At 44.1% G+C, this 15,657-nt stretch overlaps 1 protein-coding gene across 1 annotated transcript in view; it reads left to right on the forward strand.

Moving 5' to 3' along the window:
* The window catches only part of LOC146180527 (uncharacterized), a 52,297-nt gene extending 38,488 nt beyond the window's left edge, over positions 1 to 13,809 (forward strand). Inside the window, exons 4-5 of the mRNA XM_084577801.1 lie at positions 8,749 to 8,895; positions 13,747 to 13,809. Of these exons, the coding sequence (XP_084433927.1) occupies positions 8,749 to 8,859 (111 nt within the window). The 3' untranslated portion in view covers positions 8,860 to 8,895; positions 13,747 to 13,809. The remainder of the gene's footprint in view (positions 1 to 8,748; positions 8,896 to 13,746) is intronic.
* The last annotated feature ends 1,848 nt before the right edge of the window (positions 13,810 to 15,657 follow it).

The raw sequence follows: 15,657 nt of genomic DNA on the forward strand, positions 1-15,657 counted from the left end.
CAGCGCGGTGCGCTATAATTGGACAAAGGCTTTATCGATGTGGCCATAATTACTTGCGCAACAAAATTACGCAAGGTGTTTTAATGGTTTTGAAAGCTGAGGTAGTGTAGAATAGGTAGAAAAAGTTTAAACAATGTGAAAACTGTTTTTGTTTTCTTAAAAATTTTCAATGTTCGCTGTTTTCTGTAAATTAGCGCGATCGTATCTCTGTATCCAAATGTCATAAAAATATGAGCTTTAGCTGTTTGCGGATAATTATGCTGAGAACATATTGTAGAATTATTGCTGCTCTGCCATGAACCTTTTCTGAAATAAAGGCCTGCAAATTAGGAAAATTTTCGTTTCCTGGGCCGATGTCTAGAATTTTTATAAAAACATCTACTCATACCCGAAAAGCAAACATTAACTGAATATAAATAAAAACATGTATATATTTAGTCGGATAATTTTCAGCTAGCTAACTTGAGCATAATTTGTATAATCTATAACCAAAGTTGGCCAGAATAGAAGAGGAGCTCGGAACTCCGCCTCTTTGACATTATTAATCAGTCATCACGCAACAGTATATAATATTTTGAAGTAAATATAAAAGGTCGAACGACCATCCTTTGTTCGATCATAGGTGGCGAAAGGGAGGGGACGCGCGCATTTGTCGATGCACCAGCTGTATGGATTTAAGCAAGAATGTGGATGGTAGATGGGGAGGCTTTCTATATTTTTAGAAAATGTTTGTCCGTGGTTGGCTTGAAGAAACAATGCGTTTGCGAACACACAAAACAAAACTATTTATTAGAACTCGACTCGAGCGGTGCGCGCTGGCGGCCGCTCATCGGCACGGTCCGAAGTCACGGCTGGCCGGTGCAAGCAGAAGAGGGCTGGGTAAAGGAGGAATGGAATGTTGAGAGGGTCGTTGGTCCTCCGTTCCCACGCGCAGCCCTTGCGAACACAACACCGCGGCGGGAATCACGCGCTGGTTGAGCGGGTCGTTGTTCCCCCTCGCCTACGCGTCTACGTGCAAGACACAACAGACAGCATCCCCAGCTGCGCTGCTGTGCGGCCTCCTCCCGAAGCGTTCAGTTCAGAGCTTGTTGGAGACGCTAAAAGACTTGTGAGAGCTTCTTAAACCTTTCTTTAATTTCTTCCCTCATTAATTTTCTTTTTCATTGTGCTGTTCATAATTTTCTCTTGCGCCTATACATGTCCATGTGCTCCGGTTGGTGCTTGCTACATATCAGTGAATAGCTGAGCTGTGAAATGTCGCCGGAGTACGGATTACAGCAACGGCGGGATACCATCGGCATTATCAGACTCAGTGAACGCCGTCATCTTAGACCGTGAGTATATATCTTTGCAGCATGCCATTGCTTCATAATTGGTTCTATATAATCTCCTACCAGTCCCAAATGTTCTCCTTCCTTATTCTCCTCGAAACAACTGCGCGAAGCATGACTTCAAGAACTAAGCGAATTTTCGTCCGGGTTACATGCAAGCAAGTGCGTGGACTTATTTGCTGGCTGCGATATGAATAGCATTTGCGCCGAAAATAGAGGAGCCGTGCGTAACAGGTGTGTATGCCACCAACACGTGACAGAACACTGCAGGCAGCCATTTGCGCAGTTTTTTTACTCTGCAGCGCGCCGCAATCAATTAGTAACCAGATACTATGCGCCCGGCTTTGTACGTATATTTTGGACAGCCTCTCTTCTGCGCGCAGGAAGCCATGTTCACACAGTTTTTGGATTTTGTTAAGAGTTAAGGGCAGTTTTTTGTTTTCAGATGTACAGACGAAGTTTTGAAAACTGTTCGTGCCGTCTGTGCAAGCGAATTTTACAGTGGGGCAGACATGTGCGTGATGCCGCTTGATGACTAGGCTATAATTAAGTCGTAATGAACCTCCACTTTTATAATGGTTTATATCATATTGAGGAATTGAAAGCCGTGGAGGAGGAGGAGGAGGAGGAGGAGGTAAACTTTATTAAAGAAGAGGTCGTAGGCGCGGGGTGGGTTGGCGTTCCCGACCCCGCGGTGGGCTCCTCTTCTAGGCCGGACGCCAGGTGGCCGACCGACGATGTCGTTCGGCGACCTCTTCGGCTCGCTCCGTGACTCGGAGTTGAACCTCCGGGTCGGAGCTGAGCAGCGCGGCCCCCCACTGAGATTGGGTAGAGAGCTCCAGACTCTGTGATGGCTTGTCTTGATTACATGAGTATAGGATGTGTGGTGTGTCTGCCTTTTGATGTCCACAGAGAGAACAGACAGGGCTGAACTGCTCTGGGAACCATATGGAGTACATGTACGGATTAAAGAAAGTGTCTGTTTGAAGCTGGCGCCAGGTGACTTGTTGTGTTTTACTTAGTGATCGATGTGGTTCTGGGAAGATTTGTCTTTCTTTCTTGAAGTGGGTAGTAATTTCTTTGTAGGTTGTCATCCGCTCCCTAGCCGACCTGAGCTCAGGGCAGCGCACCTCCCGGTTAACTACGAATCCTCGGGCAAATTGGTGCGCTGCCTCGTTCCCAGGATGGTCCGAATGGGCAGGGACCCAGATCAATGTGATAAGGCGGGTATGGGAGATTTTTTGCAAGATTTTGATGGCTGCGGAGTGGGCCCTTCCTTTTGCAAAATTTCGAATTGCAGTTTTAGAGTCGCTAAGGATGTATTTGGCAGTGGTGGAGGTAATGGCTAAAGCTATGGCAGCCTCTTCGGCCTCCTCCGGAAATTTTGTTTTATTGATTGTCGCCGATGCGAGGGGAGAACCTCGATGATCGACAACTGCCAGGGAAAAGGCATCTCTGTCCGCATGTTCTGCCACGTCCACGTGCGCCGTGTCTTTCTGTACTGAAAATCTTCCGTGTAATTTTTGTGCTCTAGCCCTTCTTCTGTCCGTATCATATTCTGGATGCATGTTTTTAGGCAGAGGACGGACTATTAATTGCTCGTGCACGTGTCTTGGAATCGGCAAAGTGTGGGCCCGGGTCCCTTCATATTGTATTCCTGCTTTTTTTAGGATGAAACGTCCCGTTTCAGTGCTTGACAGTCGTTCGTACTGTGCGGTGAGGTGTGCTTCCACCATTTCCGCTAAGGTGTTATGAATTCCTAACTTTAGTAGTGTTTCATTTCGGGTATGACGAGGGAGGTTTAGCGCAATTTTATAGGACTGCCTAATTAGTGAATCCAGGTCGTCTCTTTCTCTAACTGTGAGGGTGACGTATGGTGTAGAGTAGATAACTCTGCTAAGAACGAAGGCTTCTACTAGTTTCCTGGTCTCAGCTTCTTTAACTCCTCCACGCCTAATCGCGATTCGTCTGAGGAGGAGGGAAATTTGGTTCACGGTGTTTTTCAGTTTCTTAATTAGTGTGTCGTTTTTTTGGTTTGACTGTATGAGCATTCCCAAGATTCTTAGTGTTTCCACTTCTTGGATGGCTGCACCTTCCGCGTAGATTTTTATCGCAGGCGCTTTATTCTTTCTTTGACGCTTTGGGTGTAGAATGAGTAACTCAGATTCTGGGGGGAACACGCGAGTCCCGCGGCTTGCGCCTCCTCTACGACTACGTCTACCGCTTGTTGTAGCGTATCTTGTATCGTGCCAATACTCCCCTTGGTGGTCCAAAGGGTGATATCGTCCGCGTACAAAGAGTGTGCTAGGTCTGGGATTCTTGCGAGTTCGTGTGCCATTTTGATTAGGGTTATGTTGAATAAAAAGGGGGAGAGGACCGATCCTTGCGGAGTTCCTCTATCTCCTGAAGTGAAGGTGTCGGATTTGATAGTGCCAATTTGAATTTTAGCCGTCCTATCGGAGAGAAAGTCTTTGATGTAGTTAAACGTTCTTGCGCCTACATTCAGCAGTGAAAGAGATTCTAGGATTGCTTTGTGTTTAACGTTATCAAAGGCTTTGGTTAAATCTAGGGCTAGGATTGCCCTGGTATTCCTTTCTTGCTCATGAGATAGGACTTCGTTTGCTAGTCTTAGCATCGTATCCTGTGTTGATAAATGTGGTCTAAAGCCGACCATAGTGTTTGGATATAAATTCTCTTTTTGCATGTGGGACTGGAGTCTGTCTAGTATGACGTGCTCTGTCAGTTTTCCTATGCAAGAAGTAAGCGAAATAGGTCTGAGGTTTTCGAGCGCGAGCTTTTTGCCAGGTTTTGGGATAAATTTAACGATGGCATGTTTCCAAGACGCTGGGAGTTTTCCCTCCCTCCAGCACTCGTTCGCAAAGTCCGCGAGGGCTGTGATAGAAGCGTCGTCTAGATTTCTGAGTGTCTTATTGTTAATGCCGTCCTCTCCTGGGGCGGATGTTGTACGTACCTTAAAGAGGGCTGCTCTTATTTCCGCCAATGTTATGTCAGCATCCAGGATGGAGTTAGGCTCTCCTTTATAATTGGGCAGGGACTTCGTCTCACGGGTTGTGCAGAAGTATTTCTGCTGTAGCGTGTCTATAATATCTTGATCCGTGCCTGGGTCTATGTTTAAAATTTTGGTGATTTCCTTTTGAGTGGTAGCTTTGTTGGATTCCGGATCAAGGAGATGCCGCAGAAGATTCCACGTCTGCCTCGTGCCTAGATTGCCATTCACATTTTCACAAATATGGCTCCACTGCTGTCTCGCTAGTTCTGCGGTGTGGTGTTGAATTTCTTTTGTGAGTGTGACGATCCTGTTTCTAAGCTTTTTGTTATATTTTTGCTTAAGCCATCTTTTTTCTAGGCTCTGCCTTGCCTCCCACATGTGCGTAAGTCGGCTGTCAACCGTATTTACGCCTAAGTCATGTACTATTTCCTTAGTGGCCTTTCCCACATCCGATAGGAGGGTCTGTGTCCAGTGTTCTAAGTCTATGATTGGTTCGTTGTTTTGGTCGCGGATAGTCCTAAGTTTGTCCCAGTCGGTGATTTTGTTTTTTCTGGGTTGGGGTTTGAGATTGGCAATGGTGATTTTAGACATTATGATATAATGGTCACTTCCCAGATTTTGTCTGGTGTTGCTCCAGCTTAAGTCTGGGAGATTTTTGCCTATCGTTAGGTCCGGGCACGTGTCCCTGGTCACGCTGTTTCCTATCCTAGTAGGTTGCATGGGGTCCGTGTATTGGGTGAGCCCTCTTTGCTGGATAAAATCCATTAGGGCCGTTCCTTTCCTGGACATGGTTGCGTGTCCCCATTGCACGTGTTGAGCGTTGAAGTCGCCCACAATTAGAATTGGGTTTTGGCCTGCGATTTGGAGGGTTTTGAGTATAGCGGCTTTCGCTGGTCCAGCCGGTGCCCTGGGGTGGCTGTATGCGTTTAGTACGAACAGAGAAGAGGAGTTTCTTCTGCTAGGCAGAATTTCAATTAATATACAATCGAGCTCTACGTTTTCAATCTCGTGGTTAACCACGGTAAGATTTCTATGTACCAACGTAGTGGTTAAAGGCTTTTCTTTGATGTGACATGGCAGAACCGCCCGGTACCCTGGCAGTTTTAGTCGAGACATCCTGGGTTCTTGAATCGCTATAATGTCAGGTTTTTCGGATTGCGATTGAATGTGTAACTGCAGATCTGTTTTTTTGTTGCGCATAGACCTGCAGTTCCACTGCCAAATTGTTACGGTTTTAGGATTGGCCATTTTGCTGGGATAGATCGATTGGCGCCCCTTGAGCTAAAGGGGGAAGCCGGTGTAAAATTTCCTGTAAAACGGTGTCAATTACTCCGAATTTGTGATTTACATCCTGTATGTGTTGTTCGAGTCTTTGTGTTAAATTATCAACTCTTTGGGTTAGACTATCGAGTTTCTGGCTGTGCTCCTCCACTTTTTGTTCGAGTTTTGGGACTCTATCCTCCACTGAGGTATTTCTTACGTCAGCTGCTACTGCTCGTTTTTTGCGAGGTGTTTCTTCCTTGCTAACTACGCTTACTGGGGTTTCGACTGAGGCGGTCACAGTAGTTTCCATTTCTGTGACTTCCGGCAATGGGAGTGGTTTCGGAGGTGGGTCCTTAGATATGACGGGTGCTTTTAGTTTACTATTTTCCTCCTCCAAGTGTTTGATTCTATCCGTGAGAATTTGAATGTGATGGAGTGCCTGATCTAGTTTAGACTGTAATGTCTGCAGCTCCATCCCCTTCCCATGAGAGGCCACTCCTGCCCAGCTCACCTGTTTCGGCCCGGGGCTCTGAGTCCGGCTGCTAGTGCTGGCGCCTCCTCCATTGCTGCTGCTTCCGTTTCGTCCGCCGCTGCTGCTCCGTCCGCTACGGCTGCTGCTGCGTCCGCTGTCCAAGGACGGGAAGGAGCTCGAGCGGTCCTTCCTTTCGGTAGATGTTGGGTCGTCACATGTCCGTGATTTGGGTCTTGATTGGTGCTCCGACATTTTCTTTTGGTGTCGTTGAAATCGCTTCTTGCAGCTGTTATCGCCTGTGCGGTGCCCTCCTCCGCAGATAATGCAGACCGGGTCGCAGACTTCTTCTTTCAGGTGTTGGTTTCCGCAGTACGGGCACCGTTGTTGCGGTGGCTCCGGACATACGTCTCTTCTGTGACCGACTCTTCTGCAGTTTGTGCACGCCTCTACTTTAGGAATGAAGGGGTAAACTGGGTACAGGACTCCGAAGTAGACGATGCTATCTGGGAGTTCGTCCGCGTCGAAGTGAAGCAGGAGGGACTTTGATGTTCTTCCCATGGTGCGTGCTTGAACGATGTCCGGGTTTCTTTTTCGGAATTCGGTCATCAATTCTTGGTGCGTTTCGCCATCGTAAGCCCTATAGATAATGCCTTGCAGGGCCCTGTCCGGAGGGGCGATGTACGACGTCATAACAATGTCTTTGCCTTCTATTTTGATTTGCTTGACTGCGACGTAGCGTATAGTGCGTTTGCCTGCACCGGCGTCGATATGGTGATCACATTTTTTGCAGAGTTGGTTCTAGATTGGTCGTTTTCGGCCGCGGACGCGGTGACGCCGCTCGCTGTTGCGATCGCTTGCCTGATAGATTTCTCGGTGTAGCGCGTGATGTCTACGCCACCCGTTGGTCTGTAGATGATTTTATAGTCCTTTTCCGGGAGTCGGGGTAGCGGTTTCTTCGGATGTAGCGGAGGGAGAGGTTTCGCCTTCGGTTTCTCGGACTGCTCATTTTTCCTCTGAGGTGTTAATGACTCAGATTTGGGGTTCTTGGTACGGTAAGAAACAATTGTCTTCAAGTCTGGTGTTTCGAATTCGGCTGGAGAAGCGTTCGTCCCAACTACGGCGTATTCCATGACTGCCGCCGTGGCGTTCGCGCCGCATTAGGCCTGGCGTTCGGGTAAGCAAGGGCGCCGGAGCGACGCTGGATTTAGACAGTCGGAGCTCGGTCTCCCGAGCTCCGATTTGTGTAAAAAAGGTCTTGAAATGTGCCTTGTACACTCACGGTTCTTGTCCGTGTGTCGCAGTCGACGTATCCGGGTGTTGTCCCTTGTAGCAGGTGCTCGAAACGCGGAGCCCACACGAAGCACATGCGCCTCCGTGTGAAATGCACAGTACCTTGAAAGCCGTGAACAGCGCAAGTGAGCCCCTTTTCAAAATTTTCTTAATCGACGCCCCCCTTCTGAGCACGTGCCTTCAGGAGAGGGCGTTATCAGAAAGCGGCGACAATAGGAGAGCGATTTCGCAGACGCGCTTCGAGGGCGGGGGAAAATAACAATACAAGCAAAAAGGCACATCAGCCGTGTGTGCACTGCATCCCTGTCACTGCAAAGTAAACAACGTGCACGCGGGACACAATGTACAAAACATTGACGGCCGGTATGAGGCAACCATATCGTCCGAAATATATTGCTCGCGAAGCGCTCGATGACGGCGCGCACTTTCAGGCGAAATGGGACAGGACGTCAGGTCCGCCTGTTCGGCAATTACTGCGCTTTGTACCTCACGTGCCGTACCGTATGCATGAAGTGCACGCCATAGCCATCGTGCAAGAATGTTGAAACCGAAGCAGCGATCCACGTATTCTAATTCTATAGGAAATCATTTGGGAGTAGAAAAGAGCAACTTAATATGATGTGCATGGTTCTTTAATGAACGATATGTATAAATGGACGGTTGAATAGTTACAGTAATGGAGTGTTCCGCTAGAATTGTTTACGGCCATGACCGCAATAAACATTACTCATATTGCTCTTAGCTTTAAGCTCTGGCATTGATAAGCCTATCTAAAGAACCGACTGGCAGTGACAGGTTGTTTATAGCTGTTGATCAAAAGGTAGGCCATCATGCTATTATTGCAGGCATATTTGCTTCTTTTTGTACCTCTGTTTACTAAAACTTAATTTTGTTCCCCATTCCTAGGGACGCTGCACCTCTTACAACACTCACTGTTCAGTCGCTTTTATTCAAGTACACAAAAAGGAGGAAATGCGCATGCACTCATAGGATAGCCTGTCTTTCCGTTAACAGCTGCAAATAACACGCCACTGCTCCTCGGTACCTTGGATGAAGTTTTCAATGGGGTTACCTGAGATGCCTAGCAATTGCTGTAATATTTATACCAATCACTGCAGTGAAACAGAAAGGTAACACTGCATCACTTTAACTACTGCATGCACCTATAAACGTGCCTTAATTTATTGCCTATTCTTATAGACGCAGGACCTCTTACTATAGGCTTTGTTCAGTAAGCAACCGTCCTTCATTGCTTCAATTTCTATCTCTCCACCACTTTCTTGTTGCTCTGGGTGTGATCATTTGATTTCATTGTATAAATCATATTGTTTTATCATGTGTGAATGATTAAGTCTGCACATACATGCTTTCATTTTTAGTAGATGCGCATCGGGAGCGTTTTCTACGTAGAAGTGGATCGATTGAGTTGTATCACTGGTGCGAAAACCGACAACCCTCAGAAGATATGTTTCTTGTGGTTGGAAGGGCAATAAAGAAGAAAATCAGCGGGAAAGCCTGCCTAAAAAAAGGTAGCACTGCATCACTGTAACTGCTGCATGCACCTTTAAATATGCCTTATTTTTATTGCCTATTCTTATAGACGGTGGACCTCTTGCTATTGGCTTTTTGCAGAAAGCAACCGCCTTTCATTGCTTCAATTCCTATCTCTCCACCACTTTTTTGTTACTTCGAGTGTGATCCTTTGATTTTATTGTTCAAATCATATTATTAAATCGCCGGTGAATGATTTCGCCTACACATACATGCTTTCATTTTTTTTAGGTGCGCATCGAGAGTGTTTTCTACGTATAAATGGATCGATTAAGTTGTATCACTGGTGCGAAAACCAACAGTTCGGTACCCCCAGAGGATTTGTGTCTTGTGGGTGGCAGGGGTATAAAGAAGAGGATAATCAGTGAAAAAGCCTGCCTAAAAACTTACAAAGATGGCGCAAAAGCGAAATGCTGATCAGGGTTAGAGTCTGATTACTTCTGTTATCCCATTTCACCTGCTAGGTGATGTGACATATATGAAGCACCTTAGTATAATTTGTGGTATACTCACTGAAAATTGTGTAGACATTAACTTTTTTCTCGTTCAATTATTTTGAGTGACGCACGAATTGGAATAAAACGAAGTCATCCAGACGTCTAATGCCCATAGACATTAGATGCGTGGATGAGCTCATTAATTGTGTTCCTATGTGAGCATGCAATAGTTTGTCGAATATATTAATATGTTAAATGTTGATTTTTTTACTGTTAACCGGAGTAATACATATGCTCCATATCATAGCATTATTCGCCTGTAGTTTGTATCTGCTCTTTCCTAAATTGTATTCTACAAAGTATACGTGTGTCATCTCGTACGTCTATTTAACTAGCGAACAATTTGCAATCGAATCCCTTTTGTGATGTTTCAGCTACAAATAATGTATGACAGTTGTGACAATATAGGTAGCTTTAGGTATAACATATAGCACGAAAATCTTTAATATATGCGATGATATTTTTATTCACCGCATTGGCTAAACCAGCCTGTTGAAGAGACGAAATGAAAACAAATATGGATGTCTTCGGACAGGAACAGTAATCATGGTGCCATGACCATTTTTTTAATTAAATTTTCATATGTCGTGGGCTAATGTCTCGACACAAAGGAATGACCCTTAGGTTTGCCAGATGCGGCGTAGTATTCTCGAAAAAAAAAAACGCCTATCACTAAAGCTGGAAAACGCCGTTTTTGTCGTTTCAAAAAGTTGCACGTTTGGAGGCCGGCTGGTTGCGTAAAATTTTGTCATCCACTGTTTTTTACTCACCGCATTTGGGTAACGTTTACTTGTATAAGAAGTATTAAAAGTGTGTTTCATTGATGCAGTTGATTTAGTAAAAAATCGCAAACTTTGCTTCAAGAACAACGCGCTACAAAAATGTTAATGTTCAACCTTACATACTGGCGTGACGCATTGCGTTGTTTGCACTAAAATATTCTGTGTTTATTACGCAGGTCATATTGTTAATTTAAGGCAGAATTTGGAGCTCTAAGCTGCTATGTGTGTTCTCTGTAACGCCACCAAAAGTATTATGCTGGAAAGCGATTTGCTTAAGATTGTAATTATAAAAATTACACATTGAAAAATCATCTTCAAAAATATAGTATTGTTAGTGGTGGTCAAAGCTGACAAATGGAATAATATATTAATAACCTAGATTGAATACTATTGCACCTAGCAATAAAAAAGAATGCAGGACAGAGAAAAAGTTCAGCCTTCACTTGCGTTCTGCCATGAAATTGACAGAAATAGTGAATTAATACCATTTTAAGCTATATTAAGTATTTGTCCCAGAAGCAGAATAAACGGTGTTAAGCGCTGACAATGTTTTAAATTTTACTTAAGGTAAAATGTAATTAAATTAAGCAAATACTAAATTGAAGTTTTGATGCCTATTCCATAAGGGGGAGCCATATAAGCACATCTATAGAACAAAAACAAGCATTTTTATATTTCTAATATTACATTTTGCAGAATTCAATATATTTACTGACTCAAATTAACAAAGTACTTTGCATTGTTTCCACAGATTTTGATAAAAATTGATGTTTTGGCCGTTTCTTCAATTCTAATCAGTTTTCCTTATTTTACCATTTTCTTACTTTTGTCCAATTTCAAAATAATATGCAGATACGCACACAAATCTAGAGCTTCAAAATTTTTCAGAAATAAAGAATGGAACCTAGATAATGTAGAAAAATAGTTTCTGTGCCAAGATATTATTGGATCTTGCAAGAATGCAGGCTGAGTTTGGCCATTATCAGCACAAGCACTCGGTTTAATATTTAATGTTATATTTTTAAACAGTATAACGCAACACTTTTTATTCCGTGATATTTTTGAGGTACTGAAGATTTTTGAGAGGGATTTGAATGAAAATCGAAGATGATCTTTTTTTAATTGCAGCAAATTTGCCCTTTACTGCTGTTTTCGAATTCTGAGCAATTTTGATGCGTTGTGGAGAACACACCTAGTGGTCTGGAGCTCCAGATACTGCCTGGAATTAAGAACATGCGTCAGGAAGTGAAAACATATTTAGTGCAACCAACCTAATGCATCATATGCCAGTACATAAGGTTAAAAATGAATATTTTTGCAGCGTATCGCTCCTGAAGAAAAGTTTGCGATTTTTTAATAACACAACTGCAAAAATAAAATAGGTTTCTAATAGTGTTTGTAAATATAAAACCTGCATATATTTAGTGAGTAAAAAAGAGCAGATGACAAAATCATGGTATCCAAACTTGCAACATTTTGAAATGGCAAAAACAGCGTTTTCTACCTCTAGAGATATACCATACAATTGTTGTTTTTTTTTCGAGGCAAATACGCGTATCTTGAAAAACTAAGGTTAATTCTTTTGTGTCTAGATACTTGCCCACCACATATAAGAATTTCATTGGAAACGAAAGATGGCCATGGGACCTCGATTATGTTTCTTATCTAAGGCACCCATAATACGCTGTGAGAAAGCCAATATCAAGGGCTTTTTTTAATATTCCATATTTCGAACGGTTGTGCCATCTGAGAAAATTAGAAAGCTAGGCACACCTTAGGTGTAGCCAGCCCTCACTTTCTGTTACAGCTGCATTTGCTAAGCTGAATTAATGCGTTGATTACTTTATTTTAGCCACGAATATAGCGCTATTACGTGTCAATTTTAAAGAAAGGCCGCAGTGACGCGATTCCTGTAGAATTTGTAAGTGAAATCTGTAAACCTTACAAATCTACCCATATATATGATCTCTTGCAGGTTTTATTCAAGCTACATTACACTTGCTGCGCCCCATAGCTTGAGCCAAGGGTTATAAATAAACCATTAGAAACAGACGATGGAAACCGGTGGTGCATTGCTGGCAGCCACTTAGGACAGCGCAGAAAATTTTTATTTTGTACGTGGGGAAGTGAGGTTATTCGCTTCAAGTACTAAATATTCACTTTAGACAATAAATAGGACTTACAGAGTCGGTGAGCACGTTCGGAAACCCCTGTTTCAATATTTGCGGTTAGAAACCTCATGTGTACCTGTTTTTCCAGCTGTAGATAAATTCCGGGTTATGTAGATACCGAAACCGTTACCAGCCCATTCGCGCACCTCAACTGTGCTGCTCACAACATGATTTTGAGCGGACAAAACAACCTGCCGCTAAGGTTGCTAGCCCCATGCATGAGTAACGGTGATATGCTGGCGATGGTTGCTTCGCGTCGGCCCTTTGGCGCACATGAAGGCTCGAGTTACAATGAGCGCGCCGAACTTTGCAATGCGGATAATGACTACAAAGCGGTAAGGATATAAATGAGTTTAACAGTATTTTTCAGCTGTAAAATACAAATACAGTCTTGTTGGACGATGTGCTGGCGCGGACGAAGAAACCATAGGCAACTTGTAGGTCTAACGCTACACAGGGCTGTCGAGCCAAGCCAAGTCCTCAATTGTATTGTCCGGGAATCAGATTTCTGTATTTTCGTGGTTTCCTATTGTATCTGGCGTTCAAAATGCAGACGTGAGGGTTCTGTATCACAAATAATCAAACGTGGATTGTGCCGGTACTCTTCAAAGTAGCAACATCATTTATTGTGTAAGTCATTAATCAGTAATTTCGGTAAATAATGTCAATAAGGATTCCAAACAAAACCTTTTCTGTGGCGCTCAAGGTAGCTTCCAGCAATATATATCTGGTTTCCTTTGCCTGCCTCCGAAATGTTTTTTTTTTTATCCCTTGGATCAAATTTGCTTGGACAAGCAGTATATGTGTAAAAATGATGCACCTGTGAGCTACCCGTTTAAGTGAGCTCCCGTTTAAGTGAACTACCCACAAAACCAGTCAAAAGCGTATATCAGCTAACCAGCGGCCAGTGCAGCAGTCGTGGGCTTAGATCGCTTGTGTATATTATATCTAGCCATTTAAAAAAAATGAAAATGGTCGCCGAACATTCTCTTGGTAACGATTATTAGTATGAACTGTTTGCACATCGCAGGAAGCGTAGGAGTGGCAAAAAACTAGCGCGCCAGTCATATGCGGAGACAGCCGATAATCAAGCACTAATTCCTAGTGTGGGATGAAACACTGGCTGTCTCAGCCGTATTGCTGTGGAGGCGATCAAAATGCAACAGAGCACATTCTATGCAATGTATGTGCGTCTTTCATCCTAGTAAACCCAAGGCAGCTGAAACTAGTCTGGAACTCATCAGTATAGTGTTTCTCATTGACCATAAATTTCGGTACATGAATCCTGGAATTTTCTACATCTTCCTAAAATAATGCGCGCGATTTTATATGCCTCGTAATAGTGTTGTAAACTTTGTTTCCTCATTGTTTTTGTGCAGGTGCCATTTGCGAAAAAGTTGGGGTGGACGATTTGGAGGCACACGCATTTATTCGCAGGTGGCTGCCTGGTTCCTGTGAAAGGGGGGGGGGGGGGGTGGAAGAAAAAGGCGTTGTGCTGAAACCTCCCCTGGCGAACCAGGCATGCCACCTGTGAATGCAACTGCAGGGTCAGCCCCCTCACTACGCCTATGAGTGTGCCCTCCAGCTCCCTGACCCCTTCCACTTCCCGAGAGCCCGCCCTGCCCTGACCAACCCTGCCACTGCCCCGCTAACTGCTGCTGTGTGTGCCCTCAGCGCTGGCTAGTAACAAGTGCCGTCTATAGTAACAATTGCAATAAATATTATCTTTTTGTGAACCATGCCCTTGTTTTGTGAATATCTACTGGTTGCTCATGAGCAACAATTTGAATTTATATGGCCACTCCTATTTGAAAGGCCATTATTGTCCCAGCAAGTTCGATGTGCTGTCACGAATATGGCTAGAATGAAAAAGGCTGCATTTTATGGCCTGCACAGGCAGTGCCACAAAATGTGTAATCTTGACATCATCAATGGCACATGAATGGAGTAGCCGGTGTACCCATAAACCATTGGATTAATATTGGTATCGACAATATGCGGCATGAATGGAGTAGCCAGTGCACCTGCAATGGCTAACCAGGTATGATATTGGCATTGACAATGGGCCATCAATGGAATAGCTGGTATTAAACAAATATTGGTAATACAATGATGGTATAATGCTGGACAGTATTGGCAAGAATCATGGTGCATGAATGGAAAGTCTAATATTGTGCCTACATTGGTGGCTCCAGCTTGGTTGAACACTGGACCAATCTTGGAACGAAAGATGGGCCAAGAATGGAGAATGTAGTAAAATGCCCAAATGCCAATATCAGTCCAATATTGATGCCATTCTTTTCCAGTGATGAACCATTGTTGGACCAATGCTGGTGTGCTGCTTGGGTGGTGGATGACTTGGAGGACATAAGGAAAACCATACAAAAGCTAGAACTAATTGAAGAACAACGTTACCGGGGAGCTCTGGCTAGGGCAAGGGCCGAAGACAGCTGCAGGCGAAGCGCCAACGAGAAGAGCGCTCGGTTTAGAAAAAGCCCCTACTGAAAGGAATCACATCGAAGAAATAGAATGGGGAGGGGTGTGATCAATTGACATCAATCATATCAGAACAACGTTTTTCGAACATTACCAGGCGCTCTTCGCATCACACCCGGTAGATGTTATAACATTTAAGAATGAGTTTCTAGCTGAGCTACCGCTTCTCAACGACGAAACAAAAGCCAGATTACAACTGGACATAACAGAAACGGCGGTGGAGCACGCAATTGATAAATTAAACCCCGGTAAATCCCCTGCACTCGACGGGTTCAGTGCGACGTTTTATAAAGTACTTAAACACGAAATAGCCCCTGTCCTAACTGTAATCTTTAACGAAGCCTTCAAAGAAAAGGCTCTTCCCCCGTCATATGGATCGTCTCACACTGTGCTCATTTCGAAAACAAATGAAATAAGTACGTTAAGAGTGGTTACTGCATACCGGCCAATAGCGCTCCCAAACGTGGAGTACAAAATTTTTATGAAGGTTCTAGGGCGAAGGTTGCAGACCGTGATTAGAGAGATAGTTGGGCCTCATCAGACGTGTGGGATCAAAGGGCGCTCCATTTTCACCAATATCCATAAATCGCGCAGTTTATTAGAATACTGTGATGACAGTAATGGTCGGGTTGCATTTCTCCAGATTGACTTACCAAAGGCATTTGACTGTGTCGCTCACGAACTTTTGTTTGCCATTTTAGACTATGTGAATGTGGGCTCTGTTGTACGTGAGGGTGTGGCTTTGGCGTACCGGAGCTGCACGACAAGATTGATTGTTAACAAATGTTTAGGGG

This window comes from Amblyomma maculatum, chromosome 8 (assembly GCF_055883805.1).
Source record: "Amblyomma maculatum isolate TAMU_Amacu chromosome 8, ASM5588380v1, whole genome shotgun sequence".
In the NCBI taxonomy this organism is placed as follows: Eukaryota; Metazoa; Arthropoda; class Arachnida; order Ixodida; family Ixodidae; genus Amblyomma; species Amblyomma maculatum.